Source organism: Vicugna pacos, chromosome 6, assembly GCF_048564905.1.
Source record: "Vicugna pacos chromosome 6, VicPac4, whole genome shotgun sequence".
Lineage (NCBI taxonomy): Eukaryota > Metazoa > Chordata > Mammalia > Artiodactyla > Camelidae > Vicugna > Vicugna pacos.
This window is the reverse complement of record NC_132992.1, coordinates 42,455,370-42,472,140: the sequence shown is the minus strand read 5'-3', so window position 1 is coordinate 42,472,140 and position 16,771 is coordinate 42,455,370. Positions and strand designations below refer to the sequence as shown.

At 31.9% G+C, this 16,771-nt stretch overlaps 1 protein-coding gene across 5 annotated transcripts in view; it reads left to right on the top strand.

Annotated features, from left to right (window-relative positions):
- RALGAPA1 (Ral GTPase activating protein catalytic subunit alpha 1) overlaps window positions 1-16,771 on the top strand; it is a 212,859-nt gene that overhangs the window by 27,711 nt on the left and 168,377 nt on the right. For all 5 annotated transcript variants that reach the window (XM_072962928.1, XM_031678941.2, XM_006212752.4 and 2 more), the window contains exons 2-4: window positions 11,603-11,713; window positions 12,254-12,303; window positions 15,449-15,506. In XM_072962928.1, coding sequence (XP_072819029.1) covers window positions 11,603-11,713; window positions 12,254-12,303; window positions 15,449-15,506 — 219 coding nt within the window. The remainder of the gene's footprint in view (window positions 1-11,602; window positions 11,714-12,253; window positions 12,304-15,448; window positions 15,507-16,771) is intronic.

Genomic DNA, 16,771 nt, shown 5'->3' with positions numbered 1-16,771 from the left:
ACCACAAGTTTGTATTCTATGTCTGTGAGTCTGTTTCTGTTTTGTATTTATGGTTTGTTTTTTTTTTAGATTCCACATGAGTGATCTCATGTGGCATTTTTCTTTCTCTTTCTGGCTTACTTCACTTAGAATGACATTCTCCAGGAGCATCCATGTTGCTGCAAATGGCATTGTGTTGTTGGTTTTTATGGCTGAATAGTATTCCATTGTATAAATATACCACCTTTTCTTTATCCAGTCATCTGTTGATGGACATTTAGGCTGTTTCCATGTCTTGGCTGTTGTAAGTAGTGCTACTATGAACGTTGGGGTGCAGGTGTCTTTTTGAAATAGGGTTCCTTCTGGATATATGCCCAGGAGCGGGATTCCTGGGTCATATGGTAAGTCTATTCCTAGTCTTTTGAGGAATCTCCATACTGTTTTCCACAGTGTCTGCACCAAATTGCATTCCCACCAGCAGTGTAGGAGGGTTCCCTTTTCCCCACAGCCTCTCCAGCATTTGTCATTTGTGGATTTTTGAATGATGGATGTTTTGACTGGTGTGAGGTGATAACCTCATTGTAGTTTTGATTTGCATTTCTCTGATAATGAGTGATATTGAGCATTTTTTCATGTGCCTATTGATCATTTATATGTCTTCCTTGGAGAATTGCTTGTTTAGGTCTTTTGCCCATTTTTGGATTGGGTTGTTTGGTTTTTTTCTTATTAAGTTGTATGAGCTGCTTATATATTCTGAAGATCAAGCCTTTGTTGGTTTCATTTGCAAAAATTTTCTCCCATTCTGTAGGTTGTCTTTTTGTTTTACTTATGGTTTCCTTTGCTGTGCAGAAGCAGAATGAATTTGATGAAAAATTGCCATAGGTTATTATATGCTCTGGCCCACCCTATGAAGTGTGGCTAATTTGGTGGTGTTGATTGAGGGACTCAGAAGAACTGATAGGGAGCTATTTGATAGCTTTGTGTGATCTGGGCTAGTTACCTAACTTCTCCCAGGCTTAATTTCCTTGTAAAATGGAGGTGATATACCTATTTCAGAAACATATTTGTGGAGAATGAGTAAGATCATGTATGTGTAATTGTAAAAGTGCTATATGCAAATGTAAACCATTAAGTAAGCATGAGTGATTATAGCTGTTTGCCTTTGCCTTATCTTTATGTCCCCATGGTTAGCTTGTAGTGTAATGTTTGATAAAACAGAATTGACTTTGCTTTTAAATTAGACATTGTATCTTTGTTTATTAGAACCTCTTTTAGACTGTGTCTCCCCATTTCCTCTATGCCTATGTGGAATCCTTTGAAGGCAGGAGAATAATTTTTTTTTAATTTGTGTTTATAGATTTGAAGTTTAGAATTAAAAGGCCTAGAAATAATTACTTTGAGATCATGATCACTTATTATGCTTCCTTTAGTGCTTTTTGGTTCTGCTTTTTTACTTCTATATTATCTTGTCAGTTATAACTGTAATCATATCTTAGAAGCGTTTCTGCAGTTATTTTGAAACATCAGTATGATCAAGAGAGAAACTATTTTGCTTGCTTTGAAATGTTAGCAGGTTTTTAGAGGATGATTTGTATCTGCTTGCTTTTCATAGTGAATGACTAATGTGTAATAAATACCTGAAAGATAAAAAAAATAAATCTTAAGTGTTTATCTAGGAGAAAGCTCTCTACATTTCATTTTGATAAAACAGTCAGGACAATTATCAATGGGAAGATTAACTTGCCTGCTTCTACCTCATTAAATACAGGATGAGTTTGCCATTTTAATTTATGTTAATACTAGTTGATTGTATAAAAATAAAAACCAGTTTTAATAGTTCTTTTCTATGAGTTATTTTTTCTAGTTGAAATGACTTACTAGTTTTGGGACACTAGACTATATTCATTAAAGCATGGTTATTTTTTGGTTTTCTTTGATTGTTTTAAATTCTTTCATAAATGTATTGTAAGTGTTTTAAATCAGAGATTTTAATTTTTTTAAAAAAAATACATTCGCTTGTGCAAAAGCTTCTGTGGATACAGATGGGCATAGGTTTAAGTGTTAAGAAAGTATTCTGCAGATTAATGCATTTCCTGGAATGATACCAGTAACTCCATTTTTGGCGTTCCATTCCCCCCCCTCCACTTCAGAAAACACAGTGGAATGAAAATGAATAGAAATAATCTTGAATATATATTAAATAATCAGTTAGGTTTTTTTGGAGGGGGTTATTGAGATATAACTAACATACAGTAAACTGCATACAGTCTAAGTGTACTGTTTATTTCTTGTGTGAGCACATTTGAGTTTTGCTTTTTTATCCGTTTGACAGTCTGCCATTTTTGAGGTATCATTTTAATTTAATGTGGTTTCTGGTCTAGAATCTATCATCTACTCTTTGTCTTCTGTTTATCCTCTTTGATCATTGTTTCGCTTTTTGCCGCCTTTTGGATTAATCAGGTATTTGTAATTTTCTCTCTTTTTTGCTTATTACCAATTTATTTATTAGAATTTATTTATGTTGAAGTATAGTCAGTTACAATGTGTCAATTTCTGGTATACACCATAAGATCACAGTCATGCGTATACATACATATATTTGTTTTCATATTCTTTTTCATTAAAGGTTAATACAAGATATTGAATATAGTTCCTTATACTATACAGAAGTCATTTGTTTTTATCTGTTTTTAATATATAGTGATTACCATTTGCAAATCTCAAACTTCCAAACTTAGCACTTCCCACCCTCCTTTCCCTAGTAACCATAAGATTGCTTACTATGTCCGTGAGTCTGTTTCTTTTGTAGATGAGTTTATTAGTGTCCTCCTTATTCTTTCTTTTTTTTTTTTTTTTGTAGATTCTACATATGAGTAATATCATATGGTATTTTTCTTTCTTTTTCTGGCTTACCTCACTTAGAATGACTGTCTCCACGTCCATCCATGTTGCTGCAAATGACATTATTTTATTCTTTTTTATTGCTGAGCAGTATTCCATTGTATATAAATGTATATAAATATACCACAACTTCTTTATCCATTCATCTGTTGATGGACATTTAGGTCTGTGTCTTGGCTATTGTATATAGTGCTGCTGCCAATACTTTTATGTTTTATTTTAGTAGTTGCTTTAAGGTTTATAGTACATATACAGATACATTTTTAACATATCAAAGTCTGCCTTCAATTATGGTTATACTACTACTCGTATGAGAATATTGTAGTGATGTACTTGCATTTTCCCCCCTCCTAACCTGTATGCTTTTGTCTTTATGCACTTTTTTTTACATATGTTACAAGCCCTACAATGCATTATTATTATTTTTGTTTAAACAGTTATCTTTGGAAAAGTTTGAAATAGTAGGAAGAAAACTTACGCATTTACCCTGTTGTCACCATTTTCAGTGCTCCTCATTCCAATTTGTATTTCTGTCTGATACAATTCCATTTTGTCTGAAGGGCTTTATCATTTCTAGTAGTGTGTGGGTTTGCTGGTGATGAATTCTTTCAGCTTTTAGATGTCTGAAAATATCTATTTTGCCTTTGTTTTTGAAGGCTGTTTTTATGGTTGTAGAATTCCAGCTTGCCAGTTTTTTCTTTCAGTGCTTTAAAAATATTGTTGCACTGTCTTTTTATTGGCATTTTTTTAACATTTTTTATAGATTTATAATCATTTTACAATGTTGTGTCAAATTCCAGTGTAGAGCACAATTTTTCAGTTATACATGAACATATATATATTCATTGTCATATTTTTTTCTCTGTGAGCTACCATAAGATCTGTATATATATTCTATATAGTATAATCTTGTTTATCTATTCTACAGTTTTGAAATCCCAGTCTATCTCTTCCCACCCCCCACCCCCTTAGCAGCCGCAAGTTTATATTCTATGTCTGTGAGTCTATTTCTGTTTTGTATTTATGCTTTTTAAAAATTTTTTTTTTAGATTCCACATACGAGTGATCTCATATGGTATTTTTCTTTTTCTTTCTGGCTTACTTCACTTAGAATAACATTCTCTAGGAGCATCCATGTTGCTGCAAATGGTGTTATGTTGTTGGTTTTTATGGCTGAGTAGTATTCCACTGTATAAATATACCACATCTTCTTTATCTAGTCATCTGTCGATGGACATTTAGGGTGTTTCCATGTCTTGGCTATTGTAAATAGTTCTGCTGTGAACATTGGGGTGCAGTTGTCATCCTGAAGTAGGGTTCCTTCTGGATATATATTGACATTGTTTTTTGATGAAAAATTTGATGTCATTTTTATTTTAGTTATGTAACGTCTTTTTTTTTTTCTTTTGGCTACTTTTAAGATTTCTCACTGGTTTTGAGGAATTTAATTATAATGTGCCTTGGTGAATTTTTCTTTGTGTTTCTTGTTCTTGGGGTTTCTCGAGCTTCATTCATAGATGCATTTGTGATTTCCATCAAGTTTGAAAATTTTGGCCATTACTACTATAAATATTTTTCTGCCCCTCCTCCTTGGGTGTTTTGATTACTCTTATGTTGGGCTGCCTAAAATCATCTCACTGTTCACTTCTGTACTTTTCAGTTTTTTTGATTATTTTTTTCCCTGTTTCTTTTGGATAGTTTCTGTTACTTTGCCTTCAAGTTCAGTTATCTTTTCTTCTTCAACATCAATCTGCTGTTAAATTCATCTAGTACTTTATACTTTGTAGTTTTTATCTATACATAGAAGTTCAGTTTGAGTCTTTCTTTTTATAATGTTTCGTCAACTTTTTGGATATACAGAATACATTTAGAATAATTAATTTGATGCCGTTTTCTACTCATTCTAACATCTTGCTAAAATCTAGTTTAAATCTGATTTAATGATTATTCTCTTCATTATGAATTAGGTTTTCCTGCTTCTTTGCATGCCTGGTAATCTTCAATTATATACCAGACTGTGAATTTTACCTTATTTGATCCTGGATATTTTGTATACCTATACGTTTTCTTGAGCTCTGTTCAAGTTTGTTTGGAAACGGTTTGATCCTTTTTCATCTTTCTTTTAAGATGTTAGGTGCTCTGGGGTAGTGTTCATTCTAGGGCTAATTGCTATGTGAATTATGAGGTTTTCTAACGGCTGCTGAAATTAGGCACTCTTCCTGGCCCCTGTGAATATTTGGGACTGTTACCTCTACTCCTTTCCAGCATTCTCCTCGTTTTATATGAGGGTTGGATAGCTTTAGTTATTAAATGTTAATTTTATTTTGTTTTGGTCATAGAGCAATGATATGTGCTAAGTTATTCTTGGTACTTTTTCTCTTTAGTTTGTGTCTTTACTAGTTCAGTTTTTGTGTAAGTATCTTATTTTGCATGAAAAGAAGATTTATTCTCTGTTGAACTTAAGAGTTTTATGGATAGAATGTTAATTGTGTTATTGAAATATTGTGTACACTTACTAGTCTTACCTCTGTTAGGTATGAGACAGATGTGTTAAAAAATCTACTACACTATTAGTGTTTGTTTTTCCTTAGAAATATGTCAGTTTTTACTTTTTATATTTTGAAACTCTTCATGCAAAACTGAAATTAAAGCTTCTTGATAAATAGAACCTGTTGTCAAAATACATTAACCCTTTTTAATTGTAGTAATTCTTACCTTAATGTTTACTTTTTGCCTCTTATTGAGGGATTAATGTTGGTATTTTTGGTTAGCGTTTAAGTGATATATTTTACTTCATTCCTTCAATCATTGGGGCTAAAAGTATTTTTCTTACTAAACACTTTGTAGCTTGATTTTTCTGTGTGTTTTTAAATCCAGTTTGATTACAGCTGTCTCTTAACTGAAGCACTTATCCATTAACCTTTTTGTAATTACTTGTATATTTATATTTATTTCTATCACTTTATTCATCTTTTTGAGGTGCTTTTCTTTCATTCTTTTTTTTTCTTTTTGTTTTTTGTTTTTTGGGATTTTTGTTTGTTTTTTTGGTAACCATTACAAACAGCCAATCCAGGTATGGAACTGAGGTGCTTTTCTTTTACTCATTTCTGTTAGACTTATAAGCTTTTCTATATTCTTTTTTCCTTTTAATGATTAGAAGTTATACATTTCATTGTTACTCTCTTAGTGGTAACTCACAAAATTTCAAAATCATACTAATATTAAAGTCTAGAGTTTATCACTATTTCTACCATCCTCTTAACAAAATAGTGTCTTAAAATACTCTCTCCAGCATTTGTTTCATCTTTGACATTTATTGTCCATTATTTTACTTCCTCCTTGTTAGTAACCTTTTGCATTAGTACTTTTGTTTCTTTTTAGTTTGTCAGTGCTCATTGAGATTTACCCATGTATTTTCCAGTTCTTAGCTCATCTTTGCTTCTTTCTTTTCACTCTCCCATGTGAGTTTATTTCTCTTCTTTCAGAAATCTTTTTGTAGTTCCTTGAGTAAGAATTTTTGAGTGTTAAGCTCTAAGAATGTTAGAAAATGCCTTTTCTTTATTTTCAAGTTCATGTTATTGAGTAGTTCAGCTGAAATAGAATTTTAGATTGACTGTTATTCTCCCTTAGTTCTTTCAGTATAAAATTGCATTGTCTTCCTGCCTCTTTTGGGCCAATGAGAAGTCTGTTGTTAATTTTGATAGTCTTATGTATAGGTAACTTTTCTTGGTTTTAATATTTCTGTTTTGTTTTTTGAGATTAGAATGTGTCCATGTGTGGATTTATGTTCATGTGCTTGGGACTCAATGTGCCTTTTCAGTCTAAAGATTTATTTATGTATTTCACCAATTTTAGATCTCAGACATTATTTCTTTGAATATTGCTTACATTTTGTCTTTGTTCTTGGAACTTCTCAGGTAATCTCTTACCCTCCTCTTTATATTTTCCATCTTATTCTCCTGTGTTACATTCTGAGTAATAGCATTAGTCTATTTTCCAACTTGCTATTCCTCAGTTTCTTCCCTTTGTCCTTTCTTCTCTTCCTCCCTTTTCTCCATTTGTCCTACGTTCTCAGATATCTTTCTTCTTTTTAGAACCTGATGATGCATTATTTATAATTTTTCAGCCTGTTTGTGTGGTTTTATTCCTTCTTTCCTTGTTCTTCTTTCACCTTTCTCTTTTCCTCCTGCTTTTCTCGTTTGCTTTCTTCCTTATTTGTGCTTGACTCCATATTGCTTATATTTTGTACTACGTATCTGTGTTTCTTTCCCCTTACCCAGTCTCCCTTCCCCTCATCCTTACTTCCTTCCCATTCCCCTTCTTCCATATTTACCTTTCAACCCTTCCTTGCCTTTCTCCATCCCACTTTCTCACCATCCTCCTTTCCCTCATGGCCCCTCTTTATCCATCCCACTTCCTCCTTTCCTTCTTACTCTCATTTCTTCACTTCCACTCCTCCCTCACCCTTTTTGAGCTTGTATTATTTATTTTTATTCTACATTTCTGTGTGTTTGCAATAAGAACGTATTTTGTGTTACAACAATTCAACATATTGTTGGCTCTGTCCTTATTATTATTGGTTGTTCTAAGGCAATAATTTGCATTGTTTTGTACTTATTATTAGAAGCAAATTACTTGTGTTACACTACACAGATTAGTGTATTATAAATGCAGTCATTTGAGAAAAAGTTCTAAATTTTGATTTTTGTTTTAGTGGATGAGGAAGAAGAATAATGATAACTGTAACATTTGTTAAATTTTTGGTCTTCCAGCTTGAGTTGTGTGATAACCTTTATAAGGAAATATTTAATACATGTATCTGAAATTTAAGGTCAGGAAAACTGGCTTCTGAATTTTATAATTTTTAACTATGTATTTGTTGTACAGCTTGAATGTCTTTGAAATACATAGTAGGAAATAAATACATTGCAGTTAGGTTCTTAAAGCTTATTCATAGAAAGATCCTAAGGAGACATCTGAAACTTTATTTGTGGAAACTAAATGAAGTCTGAACTATTTTGCTACTTAAAGTTAGTATTCCCAAAGGTCTTCGAAGCATTCCTAACCCTGAGTCAGTTTTTAAAAATTTCAGAAACTTCAGTCTTAATTTGTGGTTGAAATGTCTATTTAATTTTTTTAAGGAAATACTAATTCACAAACATTGCAAATCAAACAGAAGTATTTCTGAAAATGGGGGAAAGTTTTGAACTCTTACACTTTTTTAAGTGTCAACCATCAGTTTAGCACTATGCAAAACACTTCCCCAGATTAAAATTTTGAAAGAATTTGAGAGATAAAAGAAGCTAAGGCATGCCTTCTGCTCCCAAAGAACATCCAGTATCTTTAAGACAATATAGTACAGTTGGCCCTCCGTTTTGAGATGGGCCTCAGATTCAACCTACCTTTGATCAAAAATATTTGGTAAAAAATTCCAAAAAGTTACTGAAAGCAAAACTTGAGTTTGCGGCACACAGGCAACTATTTACATTTATTGGCTATTGTAAGTAATCTAAAGGTGATTTAAAGTGTATGGAAAGATGTACATGGGTTTTATGCAAGTACTGTATCATTTTATATAAGGCACTGGAGCATCCTCAGATTTTGGTATCTGACGGGTTCCTGGAACCACTACCTGCTGAAACTGAGGGCTGATTGTACTAGCTAATGTGACCTAGTTAGGAGCCATGTTGACTAAAAGTTATGGAGGCATTCAGAAAAAGAAAAAACAGAATGGGGATTTTTTTGGGGAAGGTGTCAGGGTATAATATTGGTAGAAGTTGTTCCATAATCTTTATTTCCGAATTTCCTTTTTTATTTATTTATTTTTATTTTATTTTAGTGGGGAAATAAGTAAATTTTTAAAATTTCTTAATCGTTAATAGAGATACTGGGGACCGAACCCAGGACCTCATGCATGCTAGGCACTCTCTACCACTGAGCTATATACCTTCCCTCCCTGAATTTCCTTTTTTTTAAATTTTCCTTTCTTCTGTTATTGTCTTATATAGAGGATTGTTTTTAAATAAGTGAAACTTTATTCTGTGGTAGCCATCTTTTTTGTGTTTCTTTCCTTACTTTCCCCCACCATGTAAATTTTGTGAATTGGTGAACAAAAATATTTTTAAGAGAGTTTTTATTTGCTAACTAGTTCATTAAAATAGATATAGAGTAAAAACAAATTTACTTAACTTTGATTCTTTATTAGCAAGTATGCATTTTATTATTAGAAGTATTTTTTTTTTTTATTAGTAAGTATGTAGTTTCCAGGCTTTGTCTAACATGCTGTATGGGAAGGAAATTGAGAGAGACTGTCTTGGCTTCTAAATTATGTTGCAAAATCTTGAGTTGATTCATGTTTGTTTTTGTTTTGTTTTTTGATTTTTTGTTTTGCTTTGTTATTGTTCTCCTTTCTCCTTTCCCCTGGGACATTAGTTATGTTTGAAACATTAATTTCAGTAAAGTGACAGGTAATTATAGCAGGCTGTTTCATTCTAATTTCGTAGTTCTTTGTTACTTCAAACTAATCTGTGGATAAAATAGAGTATTTCTGTTTATCTCAGTGTATGTGTCTTTATTTTGGTAGTCTCTAAAATATGTTTAACTAGTATTCAGTGACTATTATTCTTATCTTCTTACGGGCAGGTAACAGATAAACTACTAGATTCTGTTCCTATTTTTCTTGTACATACATTACACTGGAGGCTGAATAACATAGAGGTTCAGATCATGGGCACTAAATCTAGGCTGTGGGGTTTAAATCCCTGACTGTTTCTTACTATTACTTAAACTCTCTGTGCCTATTTCCTCACCTATAGAGTAGGGATAATAATTGTATTCATTTCATAGTGTTGCTTTGAGGACTAAAGGAACTAATTTCTATAAAAGACTTAGAAGAGTGACTAAAATTTAGGAAACATTGTGTTCGCCATTATTATTTTTTTCTAGCTCTGTGAAAGAGTCACACAGATAGTGTTACAGGGAGGAGTAGAATCTAGGTGCTCTAATTCTAGTCAAGATGAAGCAATACTATTTTGTTATGCAGTTTTTTTCCAAGATAAAAATTTCCAAGCTACAAGTTGAATATAGTAAAATTAAAATTATTTGTTTTATCTATAATAAGGCACATTTGAGTACATATGTGCTCAGCGCTCTGCTTAGGTTTGGGGAATACTAAGGTAGACTCACTTTCTATCCTAAAGAAACTATAGACTAATTCTGGAAAAAAGACAAGGAAACATTTGAAACATAGTTATTTCCAATAAGAGAGAAATGCTTCAAGAACCCAAGGGAATAGAGAGGAGCGGGCACCCGACCCTTTTATTTGGAAGGTCAAAACAGTAGAGAAACAGTCTTAGAAAATTCCATAGATGAGATGTCTTTAAAGAATTATTTTGAATATTCATAGGGTAAGATATAATACACCAAAGAGAGTTTAAAGTAGTATCTATGTTGTTACTATTTAACTTTATTCTGAAGCCTTGCATTCAGGCTTAGAGTATTCCAGAAAGTTAATTGATGCTTACTTTTACGTTGAGTTCATTAACAATTAGTAGTTTATTCTTCATTTTACTCCCAGGTTTAAAAAATCTTTGGTTTTTTTCCAGTTGCCTTTTTCAAATTTGTTGTTTATTATGAAAGAGATATGCTTTTTATAAACAAATTTGTTCATAAATTTCTTGTTTATTATGAAAGAGTCATGCTTCTTATAAACAAATTTGAAATGTAGGAAGTATATAAAGTAAAAGTTCTGAATTCCCCCCCTTTTAGTTTTTCAACTTTCTCATTCCCCCGAAAATAAACCAAACAAAATGCATAAGTACACATATACCTACATAGATATCTTGCTTTAAATAATAAATCCCATTTCCCCTAGTTTGCATTTATGACATTTTACCACATGTCAAGGCTACTTTTTTCATCTTATTTTTATCAAAATGCTCTAAGCACTAGCTGAATTGAATTATTTTTCTGCATCCTATCATGCTTTCCTCATTTTGTGTCTTTTTTATTCCGAGAATGTCATTATCATTCAACCTCACCATTTCATGTCCAAAGTCCTTCCTGTCCATAAAGGTCTGTTGAAATAGTGTGTTCTCAGTCTTCTCTCCTTTTCCCACTTTCATTCCTCACTGAGCTTTGAAAGTAATTTTGTGTTTCTAAACTTCCATTATACCTTATCACTTTACTTTCTGCTCTGCATAGTTATGTTTAATTTTGTGTGCCTTGGACTATACTGACAGGTTTTGTGGAGCAGTATTATCTCTGTATCTCTGTTTGAGTTTTGTAATTTTAAGTGCCTATTTGCAAAGCCTATTGTCAGATATCTAAAGTAAATGTATTTTAGACATAATATATTATTACTCTTATAATTATGTCTTGGGGAGAGTTTGGAGAGGCATAGCTGTGAATTGAAAATAGAACTTTTTTGGTTTGGTTAATGATTTTGAATAAATCTCTCTGAGACATTGTTTTCTTTTAATAAACAAAGATTTATGATAACCTGATTTGACCAGTTTTTAAAATTATAACTAAAATCTTCAAAAACTAATGTTATGAGAACAAAGATAAAGATATGTACATTTCTCCAGTATTTTAACAGAGTAGAATTTAAGGAGCAGGTCTGACATTTTTGAAGGAAACTTGCCATAATAAATAATTGCTGAACATGATTTAACATACATGTAAGTAATAATCACTAAAAACTTTTTTATGTATTTTTCAGAGAATGCAGAGTCCATCGATCTTAAACAGTTTTTTGATCAACATTTTTCACATATATATTATGTGTTCTTTGAGAATTTTGTTACTATTGAAGCTAGTCTTAAACAGAAAGGTAAGATATTAAAGTCAGTCATGGCTTATGTTAATGTTTCAAGTAATTGTCATAAACATTCAGTTAAAAATAGGCTCTTGGATATTGGAATCTTAGTATTATTTTACTTTTTGTCACACAGCTTGTAGACACCCCTCTCACACTATGGGTTAGTAATACAATCCTCATTATTTTGTGAATGCCTTTTCTCTTGTCAGGTTTACCTGTTTTCTCCCCTTTGCTCTCCCCTAGAGGCATATGTCAGGGTTGAGCAGTCATTTTCATATTTTCATTCTCACAGTTCATTTAGAATTCTCCACAATATATTATGATTTGTTTTTAGACACAAGTATGTAGAAGTTAAATTTAATTGTTGAAAAAGAATAGAGAGAAATGCTGCGATATTGTCTATACATTGAACAGAATATACTTTAAACGTTTTATTAAAGAATCACTGAAAAAAACCTTCAGTGCTTGAAATTTTTTAAGCTTTTTAAGTGGTTATTAACAGTGAGAACAAAATGATAATGTTTAAAATATTTTTGTGTAAAAATGTTTTAGGTCACAAGTCTCAGAGGGAGGAATTGGATGCTATACTTTTTATTTTTGAGGTAAGTACTTGCCTATGTAACTTTTTTTTCCCAAAATTAAGTTTTGCAACATACAAAGAAATATATTGAATATTAACAAACACTGTGAATCTGCCATGCTTTCCGAGAACTGAATCACATTTTTTAACCTAAAAATATACCTGACTTAATTCTTAATTATTTTTTGAGGTTTACATGTATTATTTGTAAGTAGAGATAGAATGATGTTTTTATGTATTTGATACCACAAAATTGATACTTATTCAATGTGTTTGCAAATAATGAAAATTTTAATTAGTGGGGGATTTATACAAATGGAGAAGTTTTTGGGGGTGGGAATTAGGTTTACTTATTTATTTATTTTTAGGGGAGGTGCTGGGGATTGAACCCAGTACCTTGTGTATGCTGAGCATCCGCTGTACCACTTGAGCTACTCTCCCCCTTGGAAATTTTTTTTTTTAATTCTAAAACATTCTTGAGAGAATAAATTCATGGAACTGTTATATGCCTAAAGAGTTTATAGTTTCTGTTTTACCTACTTTTCATTAAAAACTTGTATAAAAAAGTTTTAAATGTTTTATAAATTGTTCTGTGTTACTTTGGATTGAGGTGGGACAAGTTTTTATTGCTAAATAAACATAGTAACATTTAATAGTCTGCTAAAATTTCTGGGGGTTTTTGGCACACTGATAAAAATGAGGGACACACAGACATGCTTTTAAAATAACTCCTTGCTTTTCATTCTGTGTTTCAAATCAAATAGGAGTATTCTGATCTTCATTGAGAATTTTAGAGATCTGGAGAAAGCTAGGATTAGACTTTGTGCCTTGAAAGGCATAATAAAGAATATGGAAATCAGTTTCTAAAGATTGAACTATTGTATCTATTGCTAGTTAAAGAGAATTCACTATTTTGTATCTTGAGTATTTTGATATGGTTTAGAAGAATTTGAACAATTTGATTGATATCTCTCTTAGTTACTGATTTAGTCACAGCTAAAAAGAAGGAAGTTTTTTTTTTTTTTAAAGTTCCAGATGAAAGTTGGGGGAGAGTATAGCTCAGTGGTAGTGTTCATGCCTAGTATGCACAAGGTCCTGGGTTCAATCCCCAGTACCTCCACTAAAAAAATAAATAAATAAGCCTAAGCCCTCCCCCCCCAAAACAAACAAACAAAAAAATAGACAGAAGTAATTGGTGTTGTTACCTGTTATGCAGTTAATTTTCATTAGTCATTAACTCTGAGGAATTTGCTTATATTTACCTCCCCAAGTGTTTGCATGAACTGTTTACAGGGGGAATATTAAAACAGGTGTTTTGAGAAAGAATAAAAGCATCCACGGGAAAAGCAAGGTGCCTTCAGAGATCCATGTTTGTCCTGTATTAATGAAACTGAGATGGTTGAATAGTTAATAGACACTCTTTTAGGATATTCCCTCTATTAAAAAGTAAATACTTTCCTGTTAGATCATTTGTTACTCATTGAACAGAAATGTTTGTATTTTTTATGAATAACTAAATTGCATTCAGAAAAAGGATGTTAGATACAGGGTTTTCATCTTTTGGAAAAATATTTAATCTGTGTACTGATATCTTTCTATTTATAATGGGGACAATATCTGACTTCCACCTTTGGATACTAATGATGATTTTAAAAAATCAAGAAATTATAAGTAAAATCATTTCCTCTTTCTGGAATAAAAAGCAACATTATGTAATGTTAATATGACATAAGATTTATATTCTGTTTTCTTTTATGTAGTTGAGTACGCATGATTTCTTTCATCTTTCCATTAATCATATAAAAAAGATAAACATTGAAGTTTACATTTTATAAGGGGTTAAATCTAAAGTATAATTGAATAGTCATAATTTGGGAGTGCTTTTGAGTAGCTCACAGACTTCTTATTTTTCTGTAGTTTTATCTCTTTCCACACCACAATAAATATAATTATACACTTGTTGACTAGCTATGGGGGAAATGTAGGAGGACAAAGGTGAAGAAGTTTATGCATCTTATGTGGGAACAGCATCTATGAAGAACTTTATAATTTATTCATCATCCTCTTATATGAGCTGGACTAAAGAAGAGCGTATCAACAGAAGATAGAGAAGTGTAAAAACATGCATACCATTCTTTTGTGTAGAACAGTATAAAAGTGCAAGTTTTTGAAATTGGCACATTGAAGTTGAAATCTCTGTTTTTCCGCTTTCTAACCTAAGCACATTACTTAACCCATTTTCTCATTTGCCAAATGAAATTAATAAACTCTTCTTTTAGGATGGTTTTGAGGATTAATGAGATACCATTATATAATGTGTCTAGTGTAGTGTTTGGCTCATATGAACGTTCAATTAATGGTATTTTTAAATAATAGTAATAGTAAGAGCAGCAATAATTACAAACACAGACAAATGTCATTTAGCAGGTGGATGAGTACTGAGAATGTAGTTCAGTAGCATAATAAGGCAGCTGTTGATTTAGGATAATCTACCTAGCAACAATATGTAAAGGAAAATAAAGACAAAATTTGGAAGTATTATGTGTAAAAAATGTTTATTCCCAATTTGTGGAAGCTTGTATATATTAGCTTAACTATAGGGCTCCTGAATTTTTAAATTTTGTTTCATAACTGTAGCCATCATAATATGTAAGTATCTTTGAGTTCACATGAAAGGGAAATATTTCCCCTCTCAGATTTATCAGAATAGGAGAAAGGACTACTCAGAGAGAAAAAAAAAGTCACAGATACTCATATCTGAAAGAATTTAAAACTTACAGTAGTATCCACAATGCAGAAATTCTGAGAATAGTAAATGAGCATTTAAATATATATTAGAGTTAGTATTTAATCACTAAGGAGAAATATACGTACTTTTCACATCATTATGAAAGATACATTTCATTAGTTTCCTGTTCCAAGGCTTTGTTAGCATAGCTTGTTGTTTTCTGGAGTTTTCAAATGCTGATCAGTGTGCCTGCCAGTGCTGAAGTTATGCCAGTACCATCAGGTTAGCTCAAAGACTATTTTGTATTTTGTGATACTATCTTTTACATAAGAAACTCTTAAAGGCTTAGAGTAAGCTCTTTGTTTTTGACATTGTTCAAGATGTAGACTTTTTACTTGCTTTTCATACTTTTCTTTGTTTTATTCATATTGATTTTTAGAAAATTTTACAACTTCTTCCAGAAAGAATTCATCAGCGATGGCAGTTTCATAGTATTGGTAAGTAATTTAAAAATACAGTTCACGAATTTAAATAAATGATAATATATGAAAATACTCTTTAATGGTTTAGTCATTATTTGAAATGAGTTAATAGTTAATGCTTTAGTAAAAACAAAATAAAGAATACAGAACTATATTTACCAGAGATAAAAACCTGCATAAAGGATTTTCAGTCAAAATGGCATATTAAATCCACCTGTTCATTTTCTCTGAAAACATTAGCAATGATGATAAAACTATAAAACCAAAAAAATAAAAGCAGACTCAGCATCAAAATAACATTCTGTAAATCAAAAATAAGAAAATGCATACTGCCAAGTAGAGTGGAAGCCATGGGCTCCAGATTTGAAAACAAGCAATGTCAGCTGGCAGTTTCCTCCATTGAAAAAAAATTAAAAAATAAAAAGGAGGGAACTGGAGTTAAGCTTACTGCTTGAAGAGCCAAAGTATAGCTTCCCAAATCATGAAATGAAGTTGAAAGAAAAGGAGAAGAAAAAAAAAAAAAGCATCCCTGCTGTGGATTACTGTGAGAGACCAAGTAGGCAGGAGGTGACAGACTTCTGTTACCAGGAGCTAAGCCAAGGTGTTGCTGGCTTGGAGTCTTGTTCTTTAACAATCCCAGCATCACCACAGGACTGTCAAGCTCTCATTATAAGACATTTTCCCCCCTCAGATGAAAAAGGAACCTGCAGGTAGGCAATTGCTGGCTTTGGTTCAGTGTCTCAGTGATGTCAGGGCTGATTGCTGGTGAGTCTCTTGACCCTTCTCTTGTTAATATACGGACAGCCACCAGATCTCCATTGTTGAAGTAGAATGTTATAGGACTCCTATTCATTTGTAAAACTTGTATTTTTCCTAAAAAGCCCATCATAGATTTATATAATGTTATAGGAAATGAAATCTTCTCTGAGGCTTAGAAACTATAAGGCATCCCAATTAGCTGTTCCAGAAACAAAAGGAACTCTGGACATACAGCGCAGATATTGATGCAGAGGCTAAAAAAGACAAAATCCTAAATTGCAGCCTTTTAAAATAAACTTTTTGGATAAAACTCAAGACTAAAAATGATACTCCTTTAATATATGAATAACTGACAACTCAACAAGACAAGTTAATTTTTTAAATAGGCAAAATACTTGCGTAGATACCACACCAAAGAAGATTATATGAATCACTAATAAGCACATGATATGGTGCTTAATAGGATACTATAATCCAGTTTTTTATTTTGTAATCATAAAGTGTCCTTTAAGATTATCTAT